Below are 26,965 nucleotides of genomic sequence, written 5' to 3' on the forward strand. Positions count from 1 at the left end.
ATTATGAGGAAGGAAAATTATGTGAATATATTGAAGCAACATCTCAAGACATCAGTCAGGAAGTTAAAGCTTGGTCACAAATGGGTCTTCCAAATGGACAATGACCCCAAGCATACTTGCAAAGTTGTGACAAAATGGCTTAAGGACAACAAAGTCAAGGTATTGGAGTGGTCATCATAAAGCCCTGACCTCAATCTTGTAGTAAATTTGTGGGCAGAACTGAAAAAGCGTGAGCGAGCAAGGAGGCCTACAAACCTGACTCAGTTACACCGGCTCTGTCAGGAGGAATGGGACAAAATTCACCCAGCTTATTGTGGGAAGATTTTGGAAGCTTGTGGAAGCCTCTCACATAGACTCTCACATAGCCTTTCACATTGCCTCTCACATACCCTCACACATAGCCTCTTACATAGCCTCTCACATACCCTCACACATAGCAACACAATCATGCTTAACCTCAGCTGAGCAATGTGAGAGACAGTGGCCAGGGTCCATGTATGAATTGCACGTCATACATGTTGTTAGCAGTGGCCTCCCCTCTGTGTGCCCTCTAAAGACCGAGCCCATCCATAATAACAATGTGAGACTCCCGATACTGTGCTTACCGAGACACCAGATTGGCTCTTTCAAGTTGTTCTTCCTGGGGGATATTTCGGTTGTTGTTCCAGACAAGTGGGAAAGGTCTTCCACTGACTCCCTGTACAATTGGTCTGTCTGTCACACAGGGAAAGAAGGAAAATAATCCTCTGCGTTGAAAATATTATGATTGAATCTGGGGACATGTTCAAGGGTTTGCTCAGATCACAAGAAACATACCGATGATGCTTATACACACTAAAGTTTAGAACACACCATGGTAGTTGAAATGAACTTGCTAGATTGCTTGGTGTAGGTGCCTTCCTGTTGGAAATTGAACACGCACTTTAGATTTACAAACTTCAAAGACGCCGTTGTCTTATCACATAGAAATACAACAGATCTTTGTAGAGGGTGCTGTCGTCTTATCACATAGAAATACAACAGATCTTTGTAGAAGGCGCTGTCATCTTATCACATAGAAATACAACCAATCTTTGTAGAGGGCCAATAAACACAGAAATTGACCAACAGGGCTCATTGCTTCAAGGGTTATGTGCATTGTGTTACACATTGCTCCTACTGACAAGGAACACACACACAGACACACACACACACAGACACACACACAGGGACAATGTATACACCTGGGGATTCAGTGTGTCGATCAGATAGCTTGAATAAACATGATTTGCAAAGGCATGAGGTGTGTGGGGTCATCTAGTCGATAGGAATACATTCCTTTCCCACTTCTCATAAGGAAACAGTCAGGTGAAAAGGTAACACTCAGGACGTTAATGTTGTAAAATGCCAGGAAATGTTGTGCTTAGGTTAGGGTGATAACCATTTACCTCAAGGTCCCTCATGAGTCATGATTAAGTATACATGTTGCAAGGGAGGATGAATCAATCTATTGCTAAATCTGTCAACCACTCTTCCCACTGGGCAAAAACTGGTTGAATCAACATTGTTTCCACGTCATTTGAACAAGAAAATTCAATGACATTGAATCAATGTGGAAAACTGATTGGATTTGAGAAAAGTCGTTAACTTAAGGGAATTTAGTTTTTTTTCACCCAACTTTTATGCTAAATCCAATGACATCGGTGAAATTGTTTGGGGATTTCACGTTGAATTGAGGTTAGTTGACAACTCAACCAAATGTAAATCAAAACTAGACATTGAACTGACGTTTGTGCCCAGTGGGTTATTATGTCATCAATAAATATAACCTTTCTGTTAAGACACACAAACAGAAAACACTGACCAACACTAATTCATTCATTTTGAAAAAAAGCTTTACTTGAATATCAACATTTTCTCAGAAAGTATAAATAATGATTTTAAAAGATTGATTTCCATTTTATACAAAAATACATCAAAGAGAAAATAACTTGTCTTTGCCTGTCATCTACAGTTAAAAGTGTAACTGCATGCCCTCTGATTAGATGGCAGTGGGTATGTTTAGATTGAAACAAGGTAGTACAAGTAATAACAAGATAGTGACCTATTGAAAGGGAGTCTGTACAGTATGTGCCAACCAAAATATGGAGTTGGAGAGGGTATGACTTCAATTTAGAAAATATGAAGTAAAATAATTATTCAGAAAGCACGCAGTCAAATGCAGACGATACAAATGTTCATTATAAAAACCTGATTGTTTGTACCCTGTGCTTGTTTTTCTGGAACTCTCTGGTGGATTAGGATTTCATAAGTAACTAAGTGCGGCTGAGTATCCAACTCTCCATAACATTTCTCAACCTCTGTGGAATCCAGCCTGATTATATTGGTTGCTGTCACAACAATAGATGCTTTTATCTTCCACCCATTCACAAATTACAAGACTCATATCACTGTTTTGCTTGCAAATACCTGTAAATATTGTCATTGTCATGGGGAGGGGGCTGTTATGATTTATAAAAGAGAATAATAAAAAAGGGTACAATTCCATGTGTCTTTAAATTAGGAAACGTTGGGAATGAGGAAGTGGGAGGAGAGGGGAGGGAGCCTGGGAGGGCTAAAGTCCCATTCCTGAAATTCACCTGAACCCTATGAGCAAACATCGGTCAGAGAGAGGTCTCCTAGGCAGGCAGGCAGGCATGGGCCACCCTAGGATTGGGACAATGCATACATCCTAAATGGCACCCTATTCCCTATATAGTGCACTACGTTTTAACCAAGGGTAGTGTACTATATAGGGAATAGGGTGCCATTTGGGACAAAACCTATAAATGGGTTTGAAGGCATACAGTGAATATGTGAGTCAACACGCCCACAGGGCAGACTTTGTTTATGATATCATAGCATACTGACTGTGTGTCCAACTGAGTGTCCAACTGAATTTCTGACTACTTTATATACAGTATCTACTGTACACATATATATTTTTTAAATAATTTAAAACTTTGGTTTATTGTTTTGTGTCGTGTTGCAGGCAGCTCTGACAACAGAAACAACATGAGGGGCACTAAGTTCATAGAGTAATGGTGCATCTCAGAAATCCCTCTGTCTTCTGTTTATGGAGTACTGTACACAATTCAGTCTTCTGAGGCTTCATAGGCACTTCATATGCACTTCATATGCACTTCTATGCACATTGCATAGTCCTTTAGTTCTAAAGATTGTCATATCTTTCAATCACAGTTTACAATTGGAACCAAATAAAAAATACAAATATATTGTCTATTATATTTCCCCCGTGTTTGGGAATGACAAATGTTGAAATCCTTTAGACACATGAACAAAGTTATAATTATCTGCACTATTGACTGTTCAGTACAGAAAATGACATAATGAAAAGCAGACATGGAAGACTCCTTCAAACAGAACAGGTATGTACATATATGAAATATCTATCTACAAAAACCTATACAGTTGCTCAGGACAAAGTTAATATGATTGTCATCCAGTAGTTCTGATGGTTGTGCATTGCCGTTGATAATATACAGTATAGTGGGGATCAGATTATTCAGATCTGCCCATCATGAGTCCGGGCCCCATGCCAGAGGGAATCACCCAGTCCCCCATACAGTCCATCCCCACCACAGCCCAATGTAGCTGGACCGACTGAGGCAGATTGTGTCCTCTCGCCCCAGCCTCCATACGCCTTCATCTTTCCACATCAGATCACAGTAACATGTTAGTTCTTCATGGACATCCACTCCACCAGTCCTATTCTTACATTCCACAGCATGTAAGGCATAATGTGAAGATCCATTTGTTTTGTTCCTTGATAATGTCACAAATGATTGGCCACATAGAAGCGATCACTTGTCATTTGCACACATTTTCAATGAAAAGATAAATTAATCATGTTTTCTCAAGATTGTGTTTGTAGTGAAAAATCATACATCCTTGTTGTATGTCAGGGGAAATCCAGTTTCTCCTCCCTTCATTTAGGTGTCTATTAACGCAAAACCTGCAATGTGCATTTCTCTCCCCTTCTCTCACTCCTCCTCTCCTCTCGCCCTCCGCCACCGCCGCTCTGGATTTATTGACTGACTCATCGTCCAGTGCGCTGTTGCCAGTTATTAGGAGTTGTCATGGTTACCACAGTGAGTGGGTGGAAAAATGTGCTCCTGTTGCTAGGCACCAAGGAAGTCAGGTGTGTACTCTCACCAGGCTTGAAGAGGACACTGCAAAAAGAGAGACCGAGAGAGAGGGAAAAAAGCGTCAGAGTGAGTATATCACACAAACAAATTAAGAAAACCTATTCAATAACACAAGAAACAGTTTCTGGTGAGGATGTATTTAATATGTATTGTCATGATAATAGGTCCCATTTCCCCATGGTGTCAGATTCAGATTGGATGTAAACGGCTACAGCAGATTTATCAGCCCTGTGGCCTACTGCCTACCTACACCACACCTGACCAAATACATTCCACATCCTTCTTCCATTTCACTGAAAAACCTTGCTTCCATTCAAATGGCTTTTTGGAGATTGTTTGTGGAATTCATGTTTTCCTTTCGCTCAAGGGGTGGAGGCAGTTGACCCTGGTGTGACCCTCTGGCCAGCAAACAGCCCTACCTGATAAAGGTGGAGGCCAGCTGCTCAGACCACAGTCTAACCCTAAGTGGAGGTGAGTTTAACATGGGGTGGGAGGGGTGTCCTCAGCAAACAAGAGAGTTATAAAGTCTGAGCATATTGGTCATGTCATGAGAAGAGCCTACTGGCCTCTCTGCACCGCCCAGTCCAAATAAAGACCTGAGAGGCAGCCTGGAGGAGCCTCCTGTCTAAACGCTGGCTCGTTTAAATGCTGCTCCACCTATAAAGCTACAAATATACCATGATCTCATCAGAGCACAGCTCAAAACTAGACACCAATATGTTTAGGTTTATTTTCAATGCTCTGAAAAAACATTACTGATGACTGTCTTAGGTCTCGTTACTCAACACTGTAGAGCGATGGGTTCTACATACATATCAAATCAAAAGCCCCCGGTCAGTATCTTTCCAAAACCACTCTAATAAGGGGACAGTTTGCTTTCAAGCCAATCGGAGCATCTGCCAGAATGTTGCTCTGAGCGAGACATCTTAGCACTTCAGCCCGCCACCCAATGAACAGTGACAGTGCTGCGGCCGGGCAGCATAGAGTGCTCTGTCTCAGGCAGCGTGGGAAATTGAGCGTGTGAAAGCAAAGCACAGAGGAAGGCATTTCAGGCTAGAGCGATCACTGGGACCAGGGAGATGTAGGAAAGGGGAAGAGCTGTAATTACAACAAAAAACACCCCCACCCTCACCCTATACTCCCCCACCATCAACCCCCATAGCAGGGAAGTAAGTAGCAGGACACAAGCCTCCTGAACTTTGATTAACAGTGGGGTTAATTTCCTGATCAGGGCACTAGGTCTTGCCAGGCCAGGGAGCGACCAGCCCTCTTTCTCCCCAATGGAGAGGAAAGCGAAAGGAGGCATCATTAATCAAATCCCGTTCAGGATGAGGGCACGGGTGATTGATTGGTCCGGCCTTTCAAAGGAAATAGGAATTCTGAGGAGTATCCATACACCCGACTCCTTGGGCCAATGATTGAGATTTGTGGTCCACATGCTCAGACAAAAGCAGAGTGAACTGAGGACTAGGGTCAAACCCAGCATCAAAGCTAGAGCCTCACAAAAACATTAGCTGTGAAACCATTATGTGAATAAATAAAGATTGCATTGTTCAATATCTCATAAATCTGATCTCATATTGCCATTCATTGAGTTTAGATGCATAAGATGATGGATTACATGAATTAAGGTTCCTGTATCAGTCTGTATAAACATTTATTTATGCCTATATAGTAATCTAAAGCGCAGACATTTAGAATGCAAAATATGGTATATTGCACAGAAATATTCAGTTGAATGACCTTGGCTTTGGGACAACAACACATCACATTGGGGTGAATTCACTGAGCCAGTGCAGTTAAACTAAGTTTGCCTGGTATCAGATCGGTTTGTGTTCTTGCCAACTCCATTGCTGTCATTTTCAAGACAAATAGAGTTGGCATGATGGCACAAACAGACTGGCACTCGGGCTAAAACTAAGGGACTTTATTAAGTGACCATACTAAGAAAATAATATTTACCCAGGAGAGACCCCCCAGTTGCACCATCTTGTTTACGGTAGAATCCTAATGTAAGAGGGATTAAACAAGTCAACACACAATCACAACACACAGACCTGTGTGCAATCTAAAGGGCACCCTATTCCCTACATAGTGCACTACTTTTATCCAGAGCCCTATGGTGCACTATATAGGCAATAAGGTGCCATATGAGACACAGCCCTACTGTATCTAACCTAGTCTATCAGCCTACTGTATCTAACCTACACTATCAGCCTACTGTATCTATCCTAGTCTATCAGCCTACTGTATCTATCCTAGTCTATCAGCCTACTGTATCTAACCTAGTCTATCAGCCTACTGTATCTATCCTAGTCTATCAGCCTACTGTATCTATCCTAGTCTATCAGCCTACTGTATCTATCCTAGTCTATCAGCCTACTGTATCTAACCTAGTCTATCAGCCTACTGTATCTATCCTAGTCTATCAGCCTACTGTATCTATCCTAGTCTATCAGCCTACTGTATCTAACCTAGTCTATCAGCCTACTGTATCTAACCTAGTCTATCAGCCTACTGTATCTAACCTAGTCTATCAGCCTACTGTATCTAACCTAGTCTATCAGCCTACTGTATCTAACCTAGTCTATCAGCCTACTGTATCTAACCTAGTCTATCAGCCTACTGTATCTATCCTAGTCTATCAGCCTACTGTATCTAACCTAGTCTATCAGCCTACTGTATCTTTCCTAGTCTATCAGCCTACTGTATCTAACCTAGTCTATCAGCCTACTGTATCTAACCTAGTCTATCAGCCTACTGTATCTATCCTAGTCTATCAGCCTACTGTATCTAACCTAGTCTATCAGCCTACTGTATCTAACCTAGTCTATCAGCCTACTGTATCTAACCTAGTCTATCAGCCTACTGTATCTAACCTAGTCTATCAGCCTACTGTATCTAACCTAGTCTATCAGCCTACTGTATCTATCCTAGTCTATCAGCCTACTGTATCTATCCTAGTCTATCAGCCTACTGTATCTATCCTAGTCTATCAGCCTACTGTATCTATCCTAGTCTATCAGCCTACTGTATCTATCCTAGTCTATCAGCCTACTGTATCTATCCTAGTCTATCAGCCTACTGTATCTAACCTAGTCTATCAGCCTACTGTATCTATCCTAGTCTATCAGCCTACTGTATCTAACCTAGTCTATCAGCCTACTGTATCTAACCTAGTCTATCAGCCTACTGTATCTATCCTAGTCTATCAGCCTACTGTATCTAACCTAGTCTATCAGCCTACTGTATCTATCCTAGTCTATCAGCCTACTGTATCTATCCTAGTCTATCAGCCTACTGTATCTATCCTAGTCTATCAGCCTACTGTATCTAACCTAGTCTATCAGCCTACTGTATCTATCCTAGTCTATCAGCCTACTGTATCTAACCTAGTCTATCAGCCTACTGTATCTAACCTAGTCTATCAGCCTACTGTATCTATCCTAGTCTATCAGCCTACTGTATCTAACCTAGTCTATCAGCCTACTGTATCTAACCTAGTCTATCAGCCTACTGTATCTATCCTAGTCTATCAGCCTACTGTATCTAACCTAGTCTATCAGCCTACTGTATCTATCCTAGTCTATCAGCCTACTGTATCTATCCTAGTCTATCAGCCTACTGTATCTAACCTAGTCTATCAGCCTACTGTATCTTTCCTAGTCTATCAGCCTACTGTATCTAACCTAGTCTATCAGCCTACTGTATCTAACCTAGTCTATCAGCCTACTGTATCTATCCTAGTCTATCAGCCTACTGTATCTAACCTAGTCTATCAGCCTACTGTATCTAACCTAGTCTATCAGCCTACTGTATCTATCCTAGTCTATCAGCCTACTGTATCTAACCTAGTCTATCAGCCTACTGTATCTATCCTAGTCTATCAGCCTACTGTATCTAACCTAGTCTATCAGCCTACTGTATCTAACCTAGTCTATCAGCCTACTGTATCTATCCTAGTCTATCAGCCTACTGTATCTATCCTAGTCTATCAGCCTACTGTATCTAACCTAGTCTATCAGCCTACTGTATCTAACCTAGTCTATCAGCCTACTGTATCTAACCTAGTCTATCAGCCTACTGTATCTAACCTAGTCTATCAGCCTACTGTATCTATCCTAGTCTATCAGCCTACTGTATCTAACCTAGTCTATCAGCCTACTGTATCTATCCTAGTCTATCAGCCTACTGTATCTAACCTAGTCTATCAGCCTACTGTATCTAACCTAGTCTATCAGCCTACTGTATCTATCCTAGTCTATCAGCCTACTGTATCTATCCTAGTCTATCAGCCTACTGTATCTATCCTAGTCTATCAGCCTACTGTATCTAACCTAGTCTATCAGCCTACTGTATCTAACCTAGTCTATCAGCCTACTGTATCTATCCTAGTCTATCAGCCTACTGTATCTAACCTAGTCTATCAGCCTACTGTATCTAACCTAGTCTATCAGCCTACTGTATCTAACCTAGTCTATCAGCCTACTGTATCTATCCTAGTCTATCAGCCTACTGTATCTATCCTAGTCTATCAGCCTACTGTATCTATCCTAGTCTATCAGCCTACTGTATCTAACCTAGTCTATCAGCCTACTGTATCTAACCTAGTCTATCAGCCTACTGTATCTATCCTAGTCTATCAGCCTACTGTATCTATCCTAGTCTATCAGCCTACTGTATCTATCCTAGTCTATCAGCCTACTGTATCTAACCTAGTCTATCAGCCTACTGTATCTAACCTAGTCTATCAGCCTACTGTATCTATCCTAGTCTATCAGCCTACTGTATCTAACCTAGTCTATCAGCCTACTGTATCTATCCTAGTCTATCAGCCTACTGTATCTAACCTAGTCTATCAGCCTACTGTATCTAACCTAGTCTATCAGCCTACTGTATCTAACCTAGTCTATCAGCCTACTGTATCTATCCTTGTCTATCAGCCTACTGTATCTAACCTAGTCTATCAGCCTACTGTATCTAACCTAGTCTATCAGCCTACTGTATCTAACCTAGTCTATCAGCCTACTGTATCTAACCTAGTCTATAAGCCTACTGTATCTAACCTAGTCTATCAGCCTACTGTATCTAACCTAGTCTATCAGCCTACTGTTAGTGAGTGCTCAGTTCGGGGAGGGGGTGTCAGTGTCGGCTGTGAGGAAGATTTGGTGTGTCAGTACATAAAGAAATGAATCAAGCTGATCTCTAATGGGAGGTTTGCACAAGATACAGTACATAGCCTAACCTCTTCAAGCTTGGAATTGATTTTCAAGCTTTACAACTTACATTTCCAACCACCTATATTTCACAAACATTTTAGTTTAAATACAGTAACTTGTGCAAACATATCTCAGAGAGCAGCAAAAGGGATTATTCCTCACATTATATATGTACATGCTCTAATACACAGAGAGGTCAAATATCAGAGACTGAGGACAAACACTGAGCACAGACACTGAGGACAGACACTGAGGACAGACACTGAGGACAGACAGAGAGAGGAGACTGTATTGACTGAGTCAGGGCCTGGGTAGAGGGGGAGGGGCCTGATTGTGGCCTGTGTCAGGTGAGACTGAAGCATGTTAGTGACTGACCTGTTTGCTGGATGACATGGAGCTGAGAGTACTGAGGCTGTTGGCGTCTGTCACCACCATGGCTGAGGGAAACCGTGACTGGTGGGAATATTGCGTGGGCTCCTGCTTGTGAGGGTACACTGCCGTAGACAAAGACATAGAGAGAACGTCTCATTGTTCATTTTAACCCAATAGATTTGCCTTTATTAATGGGTTAGCATTAGGGTTAGGATTAGGCTACTTCTGTACATACTGAAATTGAGTTTCAAGCCAATCGCATATTAGCAGTAGCCTGGATGGCAGTTTCTGTACTCTCGTCAACTCCTTATGGAATTGTCATGCTAAACAAAGCATGTCAATGAGTGAAAAAGTATCTGGGACCAGGTTAAATCTCCATTATATCCCATCTATGACATGGCATTAGCAATCGTTTAGTGCTTACTAAGAGGCAGGTACTGACTGTGTGAGTGAGTCACGGTGGCCATGAAAGGCTGCTGGCTGGGGGACTGCTGCATCAGGCCATGCTGGTGGGGACTGTGGAGCTGCTGGGAGAACTGCACCGGCTGCAGAGCTGCAAGGCTCCCCGCCACGCTGTTGATCACTGGCACCGACTGGGACTGCGACGTGTTCAGACCTACAACAAAGAGAACCTCAGTGATTTGGCTCATGTCAAAAACATGACAATAAAAGCATGACTATATTCCCTATATAGTGCATTATTTTGACCCCTATTGGTCAAAAGTGAGTTGTGCGCCATTGGAGCTCAACCATTGTATTCATACGAACGCACAAGAAAATAATACAAGAATGTAAACAGAGGGGAATATGGGACATGCATGGGAAATGCAAAGCGCTGGCTGGTTGGTTGATTGGTTGACTCACTCTGTGCAATCGTCATGACTCCAGAGAGAGGCATGATGAGGTTTTGTGTCTGCTGGTGTGTATGGTGGGAGCTGTGGATGTTGGTCAGCGTGCTCACAGGTGGCAGGCCTCCACCTGACGCAGACATCTAGAGAGAGAGACACACTAAGAAACTTAGTGATACCATTCTGGACCAAGAATGAAGTCATGTACTGACAATATGCTAAATCTAACATGCTAACTGATATAAGGATGGTTAAATCAGGGTATAGAGTATAGTAAATCACTTTAGAAGTGAAACCAGATGTTCTCAGCAATGCAGCTCACACAGATAAATGTTGCATTAGTTCTGCTGTGTTTGTGTAACACTGTGTTTGTGTAACTCTGTGTTTGTGTAACACTGTATTTGTGTAACACTGTGTTTGTGTAACACTGTGAGTGGATGTGACACTGTGTTTGTGTAACACTGTGTTTGTCTGACACTGTGTTTGTGTAACACTGTGTTTGTGTAACACTGTGTTTGTGTAACACTGTGTTTGGGTAACTCTGTGTTTGTGTAACACTGTGTTTGTGTAACACTGTATTTGTGTGACACTGTGTTTGTGTAACACTGTGTTTGTGTGACACTGTGAGGGGGTGTGACACTGTGTTTGTGTAACACTGTGTTTGTGTGACACTGTGTTTGTGTGACACTGTGATTGTGTAACACTGTGTTTGTGTAACACTGTGAGGGGGTGTGACACTGTGTTTGTGTAACACTGTGATTGTGTAACACTGTGAGGGGGTGTGACACTGAGTTTGTGTAACACTGTGAGGGGGTGTGACACTGTGTTTGTGTAACACTGTGTTTGTGTAACACTGTGTTTGTGTGACACTGTGTTTGTGTGACACTGTGATTGTGTAACACTGTGTTTGTGTAACACTGTGAGGGGGTGTGACACTGTGTTTGTGTAACACTGTGTTTGTGTAACTCTGTGTTTGTGTAACACTGTGTTTGTGTAACACTGTGTTTGTGTAACACTGTATTTGTGTAACACTGTGTTTGTGTAACACTGTGAGAGGATGTGACACTGTGTTTGTGTGACACTGTGTTTGTGTAACACTGTGTTTGTGTGACACTGTGTTTGTGTAACACTGTGTTTGTGTAACACTGTGTTTGTGTGACACTGTGTTTGTGTAACACTGTGAGAGGATGTGACACTGTGTTTGTGTGACACTGTGTTTGTGTAACACTGTGTTTGTGTAACACTCTGTTTGTGTGACACTGTGTTTGTGTAACACTGTATTTGTGTGACACTGTGTTTGTGTAACACTGTGTTTGTGTGACACTGTGTTTGTGTAACACTGTGTTTGTGTAACACTGTGTTTTGTAACACTGTGTTTGTGTAACACTGTGTTTGTGTGACACTGTATTTGTGTAACTCCAGTCATCTACACCGAGCAAATCCTGAGAAGGAAGACAATAAAAAAGAAGAAATCTGATGATAAAGTGTAAAAGCACAGACTGAAAGTAGTAGTGTGTATGCATGCGTGTGCACGTGTGTGTGTGTGTGTGTGTGTGTGTGTGTGTGTGTGTGTGTGTGTGTGTGTGTGTGTGTGTGTGTGTGTGTGTGTGTGTGTGTGTGTGTGTGTTCACGCACGCGAGTATGTGTTTGTGTAACTCTGTGTTTGTGTAACACTGTATTTGTGTAACACTGTGTTTGTGTAACACTGTGTGGGGATGTGACACTGTGTTTGTGTAACACTGTGTTTGTCTGACACTGTGTTTGTGTAACACTGTGTTTGTGTAACACTGTGTTTGTGTGACACTGTGTTTGTGTAACACTGTGTTTGTGTGACACTGTGGTTGTGTAACACTGTGTTTGTGTGACACTGTGTTTGTGTGACACTGTGTTTGTGTAACTCTGTGTTTGTGTAACACTGTGTTTGTGTAACACTGTGAGGGGATGTGACACTGTGTTTGTGTAATACTGTGTTTGTGTAAATCTGTGTTTGTGTAACACTGTGTTTGTGTAACACTGTATTTGTGTAACACTGTGTTTGTGTAACACTGTGAGGGGATGTGACACTGTGTTTGTGTAACACTGTGTTTGTGTAACACTGTGTTTGTGTAACACTGTGTTTGTGTGACACTGTGTTTGTTTGACACTGTGTTTGTGTAACACTATGTTTGTGTGACACTGTGTTTGTGTAACACTGTGTTTGTGTGACACTGTGTTTGTGTGACACTGTGTTTGTGTAACACTATGTTTGTGTGACACTGTGTTTGTGTAACACTGTGTTTGTGTGACACTGTGTTTGTGTGACACTGTGTTTGTGTGACACTGTGTTTGTGTAACACTGTGTTTGTGTAACACTGTATTTGTGTAACACTGTGTTTGTGTAACACTGTGTTTGTGTGACACTGTGTTTGTGTGACACTGTGTTTGTGTAACACTGTGTTTGTGTGACACTGTGTTTGTGTAACACTGTGTTTGTGTGACACTGTGTTTGTGTAACACTGTGTTTGTTTGACACTGCATTTGTGTAACTCCAGTCATCTACACCGAGCAAATCATGAGAAGGAAGACAATAAAAAAGAAGAAATCTGATGATAAAGTATAAAAGCACAGACTGAAAGTAGTAGTGTGTATGCATGTGTGTGCACCTGGGTGTGTGTGTGTTCACGCACGCGAGTATGTTTTCATATTCCCTGCCAGCTACTCTGAGAGGAGGGGATGGTCAGACAGTGGATGTATCTCAAATGACACTCTGTTCCCTACATAGTGCACTATGGGCCCTGGGCAAAAGTAGTGTACTATAGAGGGAATAGGGTTCCATTTGGGACTCAGTCAGTCATCTGTACGGTACCCATAGATAACAGCCTGTCTGCTCTGACCTGTTACACACTATACTGACCTGCCCTCCCTACAAAAAACTAACATCCTACTGACAGGAGAGGATGACAAATGTACTATGAATCATCAGGGATCTTCTCACTAAATAAAAAGGTTTGTTTTCAACTTTGTTAGATTTAAACATGGCAAATCTGGTTAGTGTCATAAACTCGTTATTATTCTGATACTAAGAATACAATATAATTGTTTTTTTGGCACCAGCGTTCAAGAGTTAGTCTCTGCATGTACTGTACTGTCAAGTTTCATTTTCACCAATCAAATATTGGACTAGGGCAGAGGGCTGAGTTTCTCCCCTCGCGCTCCCTTTTCTGAAGGTAGAAAAAACATTGAACATAATCAAGCGCTGTCGTCATTTCCCTGGCAGAGCAAGCAGTGCTGAGCGCTCCAATCTCCGCTTCTTTTTACAGGGCATTTAATCAATAAGTGCATAATGCAGAATGTTTCTTTGTCAGGTTTATCGGCTCAGCTCTGGACCTACCCGGTTCACATTAGTGGTGAAGGCGTTCTGTATGGCCTAAGCCAAGGCTTGCCGCCTGCCTGCCTATCTGCCCTTTCCACAGAGAGAAGCACAATGCTCTAACTGTTGTTCCCCACAGACTGTTCCATGGAAGTCTGGCTCCGGGACCTGCTTTATATGTCTATGGTTGCATACCAAATTATACCCTATTGCCTTATATAGTCCACTACCTTTGCCCAGAGCACTATGGTACACTATATAGGGCATAAATAATGCAGTACAGAGGGAATAGGGTTCCATTTGGAACGTACCTCATGTTAAACACAGCCCTGGTCCTTATCTAATCAGAGGCCAGGAGGGCCCAGGTGTGTTACTCACCATCTTGGCATCAGGTGACAGCAGACTGTGGCTGGGGTCCAAGCCACCCGGAGACACCTGCTGTAACACCGACTGGCTGGTCGACATGCTGCCATGGTGGTTGATGGTCGTCGAGGAGCTGACCTCACTGGGTCCCTGTTGGCTGTACCGCACTGGAGGAAGGGAGGGAGGTAAAGAGTGAGAGAAATTGACAGATTGTTAGATTGAGAGTTTATTTCTTGACCTAACAACATCTGTGTTACACAGGATAACAGTATATAGGGTAGAGAGACGGTAGCAGGCCTCTCAGTATGACTAAGTGTGCTATGTCAGCAGGTGCTCCAACCCATCAGACTCACCTGCTCTTTGACTCAAACAGGGAGAGTAAACAAACACACTGACCCCTCCACTGGTGCTATCAGCCCAGCTCAGCCAAGGCCATTTAGTGAGTACAATACACCGTACACCAGCCCCCCACAACCCCAGTCCTAGACTTTATGAACTCAAGCACCATTGTTTTTTAGAAAATCAACACTACAGCTTCAAAAACCACAAATACAATTATTTACATTCAATCCAAACATTTGTAATTCTCATTCATTCAACATTAAAGTCCTAAACTGCCATAGAGGCACCAGAGAGTCAAAATGCAGGGAGTTTTGTAGGTTATTCCAACAATGGGGGGCACAAAACCGGAAGGCAGATTTACCTAGATCAGTACATAACCATCCCTGTGAACCGGTTTGGTGTCTCTTATTTTGTTATTTTAACAGTGAAGTGAGGTAGGTCGGAAGCTTGTGTAGTTGAGCTTTGTAAACAAAAAGGGAGTAATGAAGTGGTCTACGGGACATTAATAAGGACCAGCCAACCTTTTGATACAGGATGCAGTGATGCGTATTAAAACTGTCACCTGTGATAAAGCAAAGGGCGCTATGATAGACGGCATCCAGTGGTTTAAGAGTAGTGGCTGCGACATTCCGATAAATGGTGTCACCTTAGTCAAGGACGGGCATGTAAAGTTGACTGTACAATCTGCTTCCTGCTGTATAGAGAAAGACATGATATATTTCTATAAAATAAGCCTACTTTAAATCTCAACTTTCTAACCATGTATGTTTTTTGAATGTAAAATTATTGTCAATCCAAAAGGCCATATATTTATAGGCGGGAATCTGCTTGATGAAAGAATCATCCATTGCATAAATGTGTAAGTATCTGAAATATTTCTATGAGAATTATAAAGCAGCAAACATTTAGTTTTTCCTGCACTACGTACCAATCTTAAATCAAAGCATTGCAGATCCAACATAGCCTGGTCAGCCGTAGGGGCAATAGTGTCATCTGCATACAGATCGATGTTACAGGCTTTTTCAGATAGACCAATATTATTTATACAAATAGAAAAGAGGACAGGTCAAAAAATAGACTCCTGCCGGACACCTTTTGTAATATCGAGGTAACTTGACACCATCAGAAAGCACACATTGTGTCTTGTCTGACAGATAGTTCCCAAACCACTTGTAATACGCCTGGTCGAGGCCCATTTTAAACAACCTTTGAATGAGTAGGGGAGGGTCGACAGTATCAAAGGCCTTGGATAGGTCTATAAATATGGCAGCACAGTGATTCCTACCCAGCATGGAAAGGATCCCTCTGTGCCCAGGTAAAGGTATGGAAGTGAAGAAATGCCTTCTATGTGCAGTATGTCATCAATAGGGAACCCTGTTATGTTCTCACCTATCCTTCCACTCTCCAAACACTTAGTCACTGAATTCTGTGACATCATTGAATGACCCATCTCTTAATCCCGTGTCTAGACCCCTTGTTGTCTCCCACCTCCATTGGCCACCGGGGGCCAAAGGAATGCTGCTCTCCTCCTATCAAATAGATGTTTGCCTGGCCCCCTTTGATACCAACAAAGCAAACATTACACATTTACAACCAATGTCAAACACATTCTTATCCTGTAGTCTCAGTCTCACACAGAGTCTCCCTCCCTCCCCCCTGCAGAGCAGAGCAGTGGGTTGTGACACTGGGCCAGTCCTAAATGGCACCCTATTCCCTATGTAGTGCCCTACTTTAGACCACGGCATGTAGTAGTGCACTATGTAGGGAATAGGGTGCCATTTGGGACAAAACCACTGTGACAGTGTTTACTCTCAGATCCCAGATCTTCCCTGTGCCCTCTGTCCCTGACCCACGCATGTCACCCTGAGTGCCCTGTCTGTCACAGTCCCAGATAGTCACAGACAGTCCCAGACAGTCCCAAACAGCCAGACAGTCCCAAACAGCCAGACAGTCCCAAACAGCCACAGACAGTCCCAGACAGCCACCGACAGTCCCAGACAGCCACCGACAGTCCCAGACAGCCACCGACAGTCCCAGACAGCCACAGACAGTCCCAGACAGCCACAGACAGTCCCAGACAGCCAGACAGTCCCAAACAGCCACAGACAGTCCCAAACAGCCACAGACAGTCCCAGACAGCCAGACAGTCCCAAACAGCCACAGACAGTCCCAGACAGCCAGACAGTCCCAAACAGCTACAGACAGTCCCAGACAGCCAGACAGTCCCAGACAGCCACAGACAGTCCCAGACAGCCAGACAGTCCCAAACAGCCACAGACAGTCCCAAACAGCCAGACAGTCCCAGACAGCCACAGACAGTCCCAAACAGCCACAGACAGTCCCAGACAGCCACAGACAGTCCCAAACAGCCACAGACAGTCCCAAACAGCCACAGACAGTCCCAGACAGCCACAGACAGTCCCAAACAGCCACAGACAGTCCCAGACAGCCAGACAGTCCCAAACAGCCACAGACAGTCCCAAACAGCCACAGACAGTCCCAGACAGCCAGACAGTCCCAAACAGCCACAGACAGTCCCAGACAGCCAGACAGTCCCAAACAGCTACAGACAGTCCCAGACAGCCAGACAGTCCCAGACAGCCACAGACAGTCCCAGACAGCCAGACAGTCCCAAACAGCCACAGACAGTCCCAAACAGCCAGACAGTCCCAGACAGCCACAGACAGTCCCAAACAGCCACAGACAGTCCCAGACAGCCACAGACAGTCCCAAACAGCCACAGACAGTCCCAAACAGCCACAGACAGTCCCAGACAGCCACAGACAGTCCCAAACAGCCACAGACAGTCCCAGACAGCCACAGACAGTCCCAGACAGCCACAGACAGTCCCAGACAGCCACAGACAGTCCCAAACAGCCACAGACAGTCCCAAACAGCCACAGACAGTCCCAAACAGCTACAGACAGTCCCAAACAGCCACAGACAGTCCCAGACAGCCACAGACAGTCCCAAACAGCCACAGACAGTCCCAAACAGCCAGACAGTCCCAGACAGCCACAGACAGTCCCAAACAGCCACAGACAGTCCCAGACAGCCAGACAGTCCCAGACAGCCACAGACAGCCAGACAGTCCCAGACAGCCACAGACAGTCCCAAACAGCCACCGACAGTCCCAAACAGCCACAGACAGTCCCAGACAGCCACAGACAGTCCCAAACAGCTACAGACAGTCCCAGACAGCCACAGACAGTCCCAAACAGCCACAGACAGTCCCAAACAGCCAGACAGTCCCAGACAGCCACAGACAGTCCCAAACAGCCACAGACAGTCCCTGACAGCCAGACAGTCCCAGACAGCCACAGACAGTCCCAAACAGCCACAGACAGTCCCAAACAGCCACAGACAGTCCCAAACAGCCACAGACAGTCCCAGACAGCCACCGACAGTCCCAGACAGCCACAGACAGTCCCAGACAGCCAGACAGTCCCAAACAGCTACAGACAGTCCCAAACAGCCAGACAGTCCCAAACAGCTACAGATAGTCCCAGACAGCCAGACAGTCCCAGACAGCCACAGACAGTCCCAGACAGCCACAGACAGTCCCAGACAGCCACCGACAGTCCCAAACAGCTACAGACAGTCACACACAGGAGACACCAAGCATCATATGTCTGCCATAAAAGAATGGGAGACCGTATCTCACTCAAAATAAAGTTTACCTTAGTAAAAACATGCTTTACTGCCCGTGAAATACAGCTAAATCAGACCAGAGAATTTACCATTTTCATCTTGACTGTATTTCATCCACTAACAACAAACATGTTGTCCAGTCTGTCCAGGCAGACCACAAGAGAACCACAGACAGACCTCATATTGTCTAGAACAGCACACTAGCAACCCCACAGCACTTGTTAACACCGCTACAGAACAATAACGCACTCCATCAGGCCCATGACCCCCATACCCTCACAATGGTAGAGGACTCATAAACAGGCATTTATCTCCAAGCTGGACATCCTGTCAAGTGTCAAGGGGAGAGAGGTGCTATTCAGGCCAGCTTTGTTTTCCTGTGTCAGGCAGTAATTCTGGCTGCAGGGAACCCCAATCCCAGTCAGGAAAGCTTCCGTTGTCTAGTCTGTCTGAAGCAATTGGTCATTTGGAAGGAGGAGGAGGAGGAGGGCTCCATTTCTGGGACACCAGTGGCGCGGCCAGCGGTGTCCACATACCAACCTATGCACCCCCAGTTTGTTATTGGGATATTATAAAGATGCTGTCAATATAGCTTGAGATTAAGAAATCTTTCTTCCTCAAAATAACGTTATATTAGAGACAAAAACAACCCAAAATTTAAACAACTACTGTACTTTCTAGCTGCTTGACATTTGGCCAGTTTCAGACTGTGTCCTACATCCACTCTTATTTACATCATAAAAAAAGTTTGCTAGCTCCTCTCTATCACCAAATAATTCTCAGCTGAAATATGGCTTGAGCTAAATCAACCACAATACCAATGCACACTGAGCACTGGACCAAGGGAGACTAGAAGTAGACCAGGGGAGGGGGAGAACCCTGTGAAGGGGAGTGATAGCGTAGGCAGCAGGGAGTTTCAGCAGGTTTAAAAGGCTTCAGTGCTCTGTGTGACCCATGTAATATCAAAGCCCCTCTTCCCATCCCCAGGCACTGGTCATTGAAGCTTTGGTGCATATGAGAGACCTCCCGGGTCTCTGCAGGACGTAGGCAGGCCTTGGTACCTCTCTGACCAGGTTGGGGCTCCCAGTGGTCAGAGCATGGCCAGGCAGTAGGCAGGCCTTGCCTCTCTATCCCTTGGCCAGGCAAACTCCCACATAGCCTTGGGTGACACAAGGCATTGAGGCAACACAACCTGCTCGCCATTTTTCCCTCCTATAATATGGTGTTTTACTCTCACTGTTATTAAATTAAATAGCACTGTTTTCAGAGGATTACCAAATGAATAGAACGTGCCCATCACACCAGTCTACCAGGTATTGAACCACACTCCCCTCACTGTCATCTTAATCTTACAGCTAAAACCTTTCCAGTGTGTCAGATTAAGTGGGAGATACCTGCATCAGCAGGCTTTGCCGTGTGAGACGAGGGAATATGCTAAAAAATGAAATATCAGCAGGTTATCAGGGGTTCAGTTCAATCTCTTAGCACATTCTGGTGAAAAAGATGCTACTGTTGCTGAATTATCTGGGTTGATTGGAACTTCAACGTCTTTATCTTAGCTTTGATGCAGGTCAACATAAAGGGAGGGCCTATTTAGAACTCTAGACCACACATTCAATATTATTGACACAGGAGTAGCAGCAAAAAAGAAAAGCCGCCCACCTCTATACTTTGCTGAGAGATGTATGAAACTGCTCCCTAAGCTTAGCTTTCAGATTCACCCTCAACGTGGCTGAAACGTTAATCTTTTAGCTTAAAATAAAACAATGAGTTTTTAATGGTGAGCGAGCTTTTCCTTTTCAATGATTATCACATTTTTGGGCTGCACCTCGACTCACATTGGTCGAGCGCCCTCTACTTATTTCTAGATTCACTCTCAAAGAAAGAATCATAACAATTATACACAACATAACAGTATGGTCGTGCCATCCTTTCCCATAACGTTTGGTGAAACACACACACAAACACACACGTATTGGCATCTGTTTCCTTTAGAAAAGGGTTCAATTCCAATTGCCTATTCTCAATAAAAACGTAGGTTGTATGGTTAAATGAACGATCCAAGGGGAAACTATGGCCCTAAAAGTGTTATGGCCTCAGACACATGGATCATTCAGCTGATGAAACAGTTTGATTAAACCAACAGTGTATGTAAATCACCTATTACATGTATGTATTAACATGTGACTAGTAACAGAAGATATCTATTTATACATTTGTTTTGGTTTGGTCTTTTACCAAACACTGACTGTAGAATAACCTCATCTTTCCCCCAAAAATACTATTTGACTGTTTCTCCCATTGTGACCAATGAAGTTAACTCACCCTTATCAACAGAAGTAAGAGAATCAATGAAAACTCCAGGAGTAAGAGGTTTTCCTTGATGTGACCTGATAGTGACCTCCCTCACATAACTGTTGCAGTGGCGCTGAAGGAGGGGGCTACCCACATCTCACTATAGGCTGGAGCACAAGGGGTCATCAGTCCTGTCTGGCCAGAAAAGAGCCAATACCCCAGAGGACAGCTCCTGCTGCTCTGGTCTGCAGAGCGCCCAGCCCCAGCCTCCCTCGGCCACTATACTGACGCCCTATAAAGGTGAGGGGGAGGCTTTAAAATAGCCCCTCCCCAAGGCCCAGCAGTGATAAATGAACCTAGGTTACAGTCACTGCAGTCTTCCAATACGCCACAGACAATAGAGACCCCTGCCAGGCTGGGATATAGAGAGGAGAAGTCAGGGGAGCCACTTATCAAAGGACTGGGAGATGTAGTAGCCAAGGATTTTAACTGTCCATTAAGCATGCATAACACAGGCCGTGGCCTAGCAACGCGATGAGGCAACCTGCTGGGGTGCTATTGTCAGGCCAGTGGCTGACACTGAAAAACAGCTGATGCTGTTGGCAGCACACCGGCAGGACACCTTTTAAGCAGGCAACCGAGGGCTAAGGGGAGCAAAGTACCTTCCGCTTCTGACCCTTAACCTATCCCTCTACAACCAGCCCCTTCTCTCTCCCCTCCACACAAGCCTATCATTGAACCTAGCTCCTCAATTTGAAACCTGAGGTCAATGCTTGGTCAGGTGTGCTGGTAAAAACCACAAGCAAACAGAGCATGGGCTAATGGGCCCAGTATAACCAAAGGTAAAAGAGCAACCCGAGGCAAACGGTTTGTTTTTCTAGAGAGTTGACCTCGTGTTCTAACTTGAAAGAACGACAAGGGGCTTTGATTGAGTCTCTCCAATCATTGCTTTTATGGAGGTGAGCGATGGCACTGAGGATAATGCTGTGCCGAGATATCAGCTCCATTTTATCTCCTATAGACGCCGGTAGATGGCTAAATTGCACTGAGTGCAAACAGCATTATGATGTTTAACGGTCAGTTTGTTGGATTTCCTCTTTACAACTTCAGGAACTTTGTTGATTCCCCAAAAAGTCACCATTGACCGACCAACCTTATGCTTATAGAGTGAATGTGGAAGTAGTGGTTATAGGTTCAACTAGTGCTGAATCCCTACGTGACCCTGCCCTGACCCTGGCCTGTCACAGGACTGCTGCTCTTTGTGCACTCTCCTGCTCCTGCCTGCCTGCTGACTTTGGAGTGGAGATTGCAGGTACAATGTGAATTGTTCTCAGTGTGTTGTCAAATATCAGAATAACAATGACATTTGCTCAGCTCCCTCAGTGACTCTTATTGATCACTTGCCCTCTCTCTTCTCTCTCCCTGATCTCATCAACCATTTTTCTCTCCTTCTTTTCACTCTTGCTTGGCGATGAAAATAAAATCATCCAATTATTTTGCCAACCATTGTTCTTCTAACTGTCAAAGACATGTCCCTGATCAGGATACCATAGTGATTAAATGCACTCAGATCATGGCTGGGACAGGTACAGAAAGAGGAAAGCCCACATTTTTTTATGATTCCATGATTGTGTGTAGGATTATATTAGATATAACAGCAGAGTAATGTACTGTGGTATGCATGTGGTGTGGAGACGCTACCTTGCATCTTACTAGGGGGGGATGCGCTGGTCTGGGAGCTGTGGTGGTGTGGAGAGCTGTGGCTGTGAGACAGGAGAGGGTTCATGCTGTGGATGGGTATGGGGTAGGCGTCCATTGCCAGCTTCTGACGGAAGGCCTCCTCCTTACGCCGGTTGGCAAACCAGTTATAGACCCGTACCTCAGTGACCAGGTTAGAGCCCAGCCCATGAGCTTTAGACGGAGACACCCCTCTCTGGAGACACTCAGCCCTATAGGAGGAGAGATTTAAATAGTATCAATGGAATAAAATGGAAAAGAACAAAGGGGAAATATAATGGTAGTTGCATTGGAATGAGAGTTGGATACAGTAAACAACGAGAGACATTCAACCCTGTCAAGATCATTCTAAGCTAGGGCCATATGCTGCTGTAATAATGGAGTTAGTATCAAATAAGATGTGCCAAACATTCAATTATTGAAAGGAAGAACAAAGTTGTGTCACTTTTTCCCAAATGGCACCCTATTCCCTATATAGTGCATTACTTTTGACCAGAGCCATATTGGCACCAGTGCACTAAATAGGAAATAGGGTGGCATTTGGGACACGCCCCAAAAGGTGTAACTTGCTCATTCTCCAAAGTGTCCTCCGCTCACCTGTTGCACTCCTCCACCAGAGCCTCTCGCTCCTCTTTGCTGGGGTTCTTCTGTCTTTCATAGGCCTGGTAGAGGATCTGTTGGGATGCAGGCCCCCATTTGAAACGGTTCCGTCTCATTTTCTTGCAGGAGGGTTCAGAGCCCACCTCCTCCCCTTGCTGCCCCATACCCTGACCAGGAGGGTTGAACTCTGGGAAGAAAAACAGCACCTGATCCTGACTGCCTTTGTCAGTCATGTTGTTGACAGAACCTTGCACTGCCTGGTTGAATTCTGGAAAATAAGAACAAGGTACATTTGATGCATCTCATGTCACATAAAAACATTGTATTGGCTGGAATGGAGACAAAATAAATCAATAAGACAATAAGACGAAATCAGGCATAATTTAATGAGGGACAATTTCACAATATGTAGCCTAGGTCCTAATGATAAATCAGGCACATTTGAGGCATAGGCTTACCAGAATATGATACTGACCATATGTAGAGCCGAAATATGACATTTATTTTCACGCAAATTGTGTTGTGGGAGGCCATTAGTATTATGACCTCTGTGACTCGAACTGTATCAAAGGCTGTGTGAGAAACTCAAATATTAACTTACGTCTTAGAACTTCCCGCTGTTTCCTGACATACCAGGTGTACAGCGCCGCTCGCTTCTGAGTTTTCATGGGCGTGCCTTTGTTGAGGTGCTGTGAGAGGTGAGACTGATTTAGTCCGGTTACGTCCACCACCTCGCGCTGTGGTATGTTGTGCTGTTGCATGTAGCCTTTAATTATGCGGGCGGCACGCCACGGGTCCTCACTGTGGTTACATAAAACACACATATAACACAATATTCGAATCACCTCGCTAAATACATGTTATTCGTTCTATTAGTAGCCTAATAGTGTTGTGTGTATAATGGCCTATAGGTGTTGGTGCTAAGTTAGCACCAACTCCTAGGTTATAGACCAGTATACACCATAACACTCATACTAATAGCCCTGCTAATCTAATGTATTATTCATTGGCCAAATACATTCCTAGCCTTGCTTCAGCACCAAGATACAGCACGAACATTTATTTCCCTTGGTTTATTCTATTCGTATTTCTCTAGGACTTCTTCTTCTTCTATCCCTGTTTTGCAAGGCCCCAATTGTTTTGGGGTTGGGAAAATTGTTAAGTACCCTAATAAACGACCATTAATCATTGTATTCAATAGTATGTAAATATTTCCAAAGGTTACGGATTTTACTGAGCTAGTGTAAATCGCCTGGATGACTTCAAGTGGTGTATAACTTAACTAAAAATACTTTAAAGTACTACTTTAGTCGTTTTGGGGGGTATCTGTACTTTACTATTTATATTTTTAACAACTTTTAGTTTTACTACATTCATAAAGGAAATAATGTACTTTTTACTCCATACATTTTCCCTGACAACTAAAAGTACTCGTTACATTTTGAATGCTTATCAGGACAGAAAAATTGTCCAATTCACGATCTTATCAAGAGAACATCCCTGGGCATCCCTATGCTGCCTATGATCTGGCGGACTCACTAATCACACATGCTTGTGTGTAAATTATGTCTGAGTGTTGGAGTGTACTTGAGTAATTCTCTATTAAGGTATCTTGACTTTTACTCAAGAATGACAATTGGGTACTGTTTCCACCACTGGTGAACTCATAATACGTTCAGAAACCTGAAAATACTCCGAATCAGGCCTATTTTCAATTCAGTGTTATGACTGTAGCTGAGGCGACACTGATGCATTTGAAAATCAAAATCCTAGACCTTGGTTTATACATTTTCCACTGTTCTTGAAATGTCAATATTTCATAGCAGATGTGAGATACTAAGGATATATGATACAGAAATATATTACAAATGCTACTAAATTAGGCTATCAAATAATCTAAACTAAGCACCAATAGGATAGGCCAGGGGTACATTGGTCCAGAAGCACAGTATTTTATGTCATCTGTGTCTGACGCACACTGACGTTATAGTCTACACATTTTCCCATTTGGACAATAGGTCCATAGGCCTAATCAAATCCAGACTAAATAATCCCAGAATCGAGTATGAATCAAATAAATAAATTGGTGATTTGGTTGAATAAGATCCATGTTGATTGCTTAAACATAGGACATTGATAATACATTGATAATAAATTGAATGTATCAATTCAAGGCTTCCATCCAAAAGTGCATTAACATATCGAAAAATACACTTGCACATGGGCTGAAATCCTCAGAATTATTCCAATGTTTCAATTATATCAACTATAAACAATTGCACAATTGCACCCAAGAATGACAGCTCAATAGGAGGCTTTATGTCGATAAAAAAATCAATATCTCAAAAGAACTTAAAAGGCCTAGAATATATGCGCAGCGTGCTTTAAAAATAATACAGTGAAATAACACTGACATGTATCCTGCCGTCACAGTCATCTCAGATTAACTATTGACTTCACATGGGTCATTTTTGCAAATCTACACACAACTGTTTGTTTTGGAGAGTTAAATCTGCGGGTTTATATATTGGTTTAGATGTTGGTTTATAACATTCGACAATGAATAACCAGATCTCCATTCACTCTAATCATACGACACTGTGTATCTTTCAGTTGATGATTTATAGAATACAATTAATAATAACTTAACTACACGTGGGTTAGTTTTGATTTTCTGCCGGCCACTTGATCATGTTACTAGCGTAATGAATGAACATTTATAAATGTATTTTAGAAGATAAATTAAGACAATAACAACATATACAAAGATTAAGTCCTTTATAGACTACATTCATAAAACAAAATAATATTTGCTTCAAGAAGTGTTGCAATATTTCACCCGAATATTCTTATTATTCTGATTCTTATTATTAGAGCCTATATCTAGTGCAACATTTAATCCTGCATAATAAACAAATGCGTGGGTGTGAATTCACTTTCTCTTCTTGCACTGCCATATATAATCTAAGTGAGAGAGATCGAGTAAGTTAATAATAAATAGATCTCGTTTAGTTGATATTTTGCTAAGGTAAATAAATAATAACCCGTGTGGATAATTAGTAACTAGAACGTGAAAGTACTACTGGCGCATTATTTTAAATTTGTAAAGACGGGGAACATATTGCCTTGCGCTTTACATTTAAATTCAAATGTGTTTTTACAGGAGTTTTGTCAGCATTCTAAAATACATACACGATGCAGATACACTTCTTGGGCGGAAGGTAGCGGTTAGAGTGGTTAGAGCGTTGTAACAGTATCTGACAAAGTAACAATCTGTCGTTCTTCCCCTGAACAAGGCAGTTAACCCACTGTTCCCCGTTAGGCAGTCATTGTAAATATAAATAAATATATAAACTTTTTAAAGACACTGAAATTACAGCAAAATCTAAAATAAGTAGGCATATCCATAATAACATATTTTTTGTTGAATAGTCCTAAATGTATGCAATTAAACATTTAAAGTTGTATCCACTTACGCTAATATTCGGTCAACTTCTGCCCTCTGCTCCGCTGCTTCCTCCGTGTTAAGCGACTGGAGTTCTTTTAGTATCGGTGGGGTATCGAAATCATCTCCGTCCTCGGACCCCTCGTCTCCCGACATTTTGCCCTTACCGTGCCCGTTGCTCAACGTTAGAAATACCGGCTTCGAATCCGAATCATTTCCGTTGATTTTAGAACTTGGCGGAGACATGTGTAGATTCTCCAACTTAACTCCAAAGCCATTCGGGCTAGGATCCATATCGTCCAACGCTTGGATCAGAACATCTTTGGTAACTCCGGAATCTAACAAGGCGCTCAAGAGCTCCTGTTGGAGAGATGTCAACTTGGACACCATTTTCGAGAACATTAAAAAAAAGTTAAATTCTGAACTAAAAGGGAGGCTGGGGAGAATAAAAACTAGAAAGTACAAAAAAAAAGTTCGATCTCTTCCTCTCGTGCTCCAGTGTTAATGTGAATTTCCTACTCCTGACACCTGCTCAGAGAAGCTGGTTCACTTCCCAT

The 26,965-nt window shown here is 43.2% G+C and overlaps 1 protein-coding gene across 4 annotated transcripts; it reads right to left on the minus strand.

Annotated features, from left to right (window-relative positions):
* Positions 1-1,862: 1,862 nt before the first annotated feature.
* LOC135546449 (hepatocyte nuclear factor 1-beta-A-like) lies at positions 1,863-26,965 on the minus strand. Of its 4 annotated transcripts, none has more exons than XM_064974875.1 (10): positions 26,440-26,965; positions 23,565-23,764; positions 22,961-23,231; positions 22,340-22,575; positions 14,354-14,505; positions 10,643-10,769; positions 10,221-10,394; positions 9,782-9,900; positions 6,150-6,194; positions 1,863-4,211 (listed from the first exon to the last, which is right to left on the minus strand). In XM_064974875.1, exons 1-10 carry the CDS (start codon positions 26,808-26,810, stop codon positions 4,191-4,193), a joined length of 1,716 nt encoding a protein of 571 aa, XP_064830947.1. In that variant the 5' UTR covers positions 26,811-26,965; the 3' UTR covers positions 1,863-4,190. The 4 variants fall into 4 exon arrangements, with proteins under 4 accessions (XP_064830947.1, XP_064830945.1, XP_064830946.1 ...); XM_064974873.1 differs by having other exon boundaries at positions 10,203-10,394; XM_064974874.1 differs by having other exon boundaries at positions 22,328-22,575.

Source organism: Oncorhynchus masou, chromosome 9, assembly GCF_036934945.1.
Source record: "Oncorhynchus masou masou isolate Uvic2021 chromosome 9, UVic_Omas_1.1, whole genome shotgun sequence".
In the NCBI taxonomy this organism is placed as follows: Eukaryota; Metazoa; Chordata; class Actinopteri; order Salmoniformes; family Salmonidae; genus Oncorhynchus; species Oncorhynchus masou.

Excerpts from the sequence above, each read along its gene's own strand:
- LOC135546449 (XM_064974872.1), bottom strand. The coding sequence starts at position 26,810 with ATGTTCTCGAAAATGGTGTCCAAGTTGACATCTCTCCAACAGGAGCTC. Across the intron at positions 23,765-26,439 it reads GAAGTTGACCGAATATTAGC|TGAGGACCCGTGGCGTGCCG; the intron begins GTAAGTGGATAC and ends ATGTAACCACAG. Across the intron at positions 10,395-10,642 it reads AGTCATGACGATTGCACAGA|GTCTGAACACGTCGCAGTCC; the intron begins GTGAGTCAACCA and ends TCTTTGTTGTAG.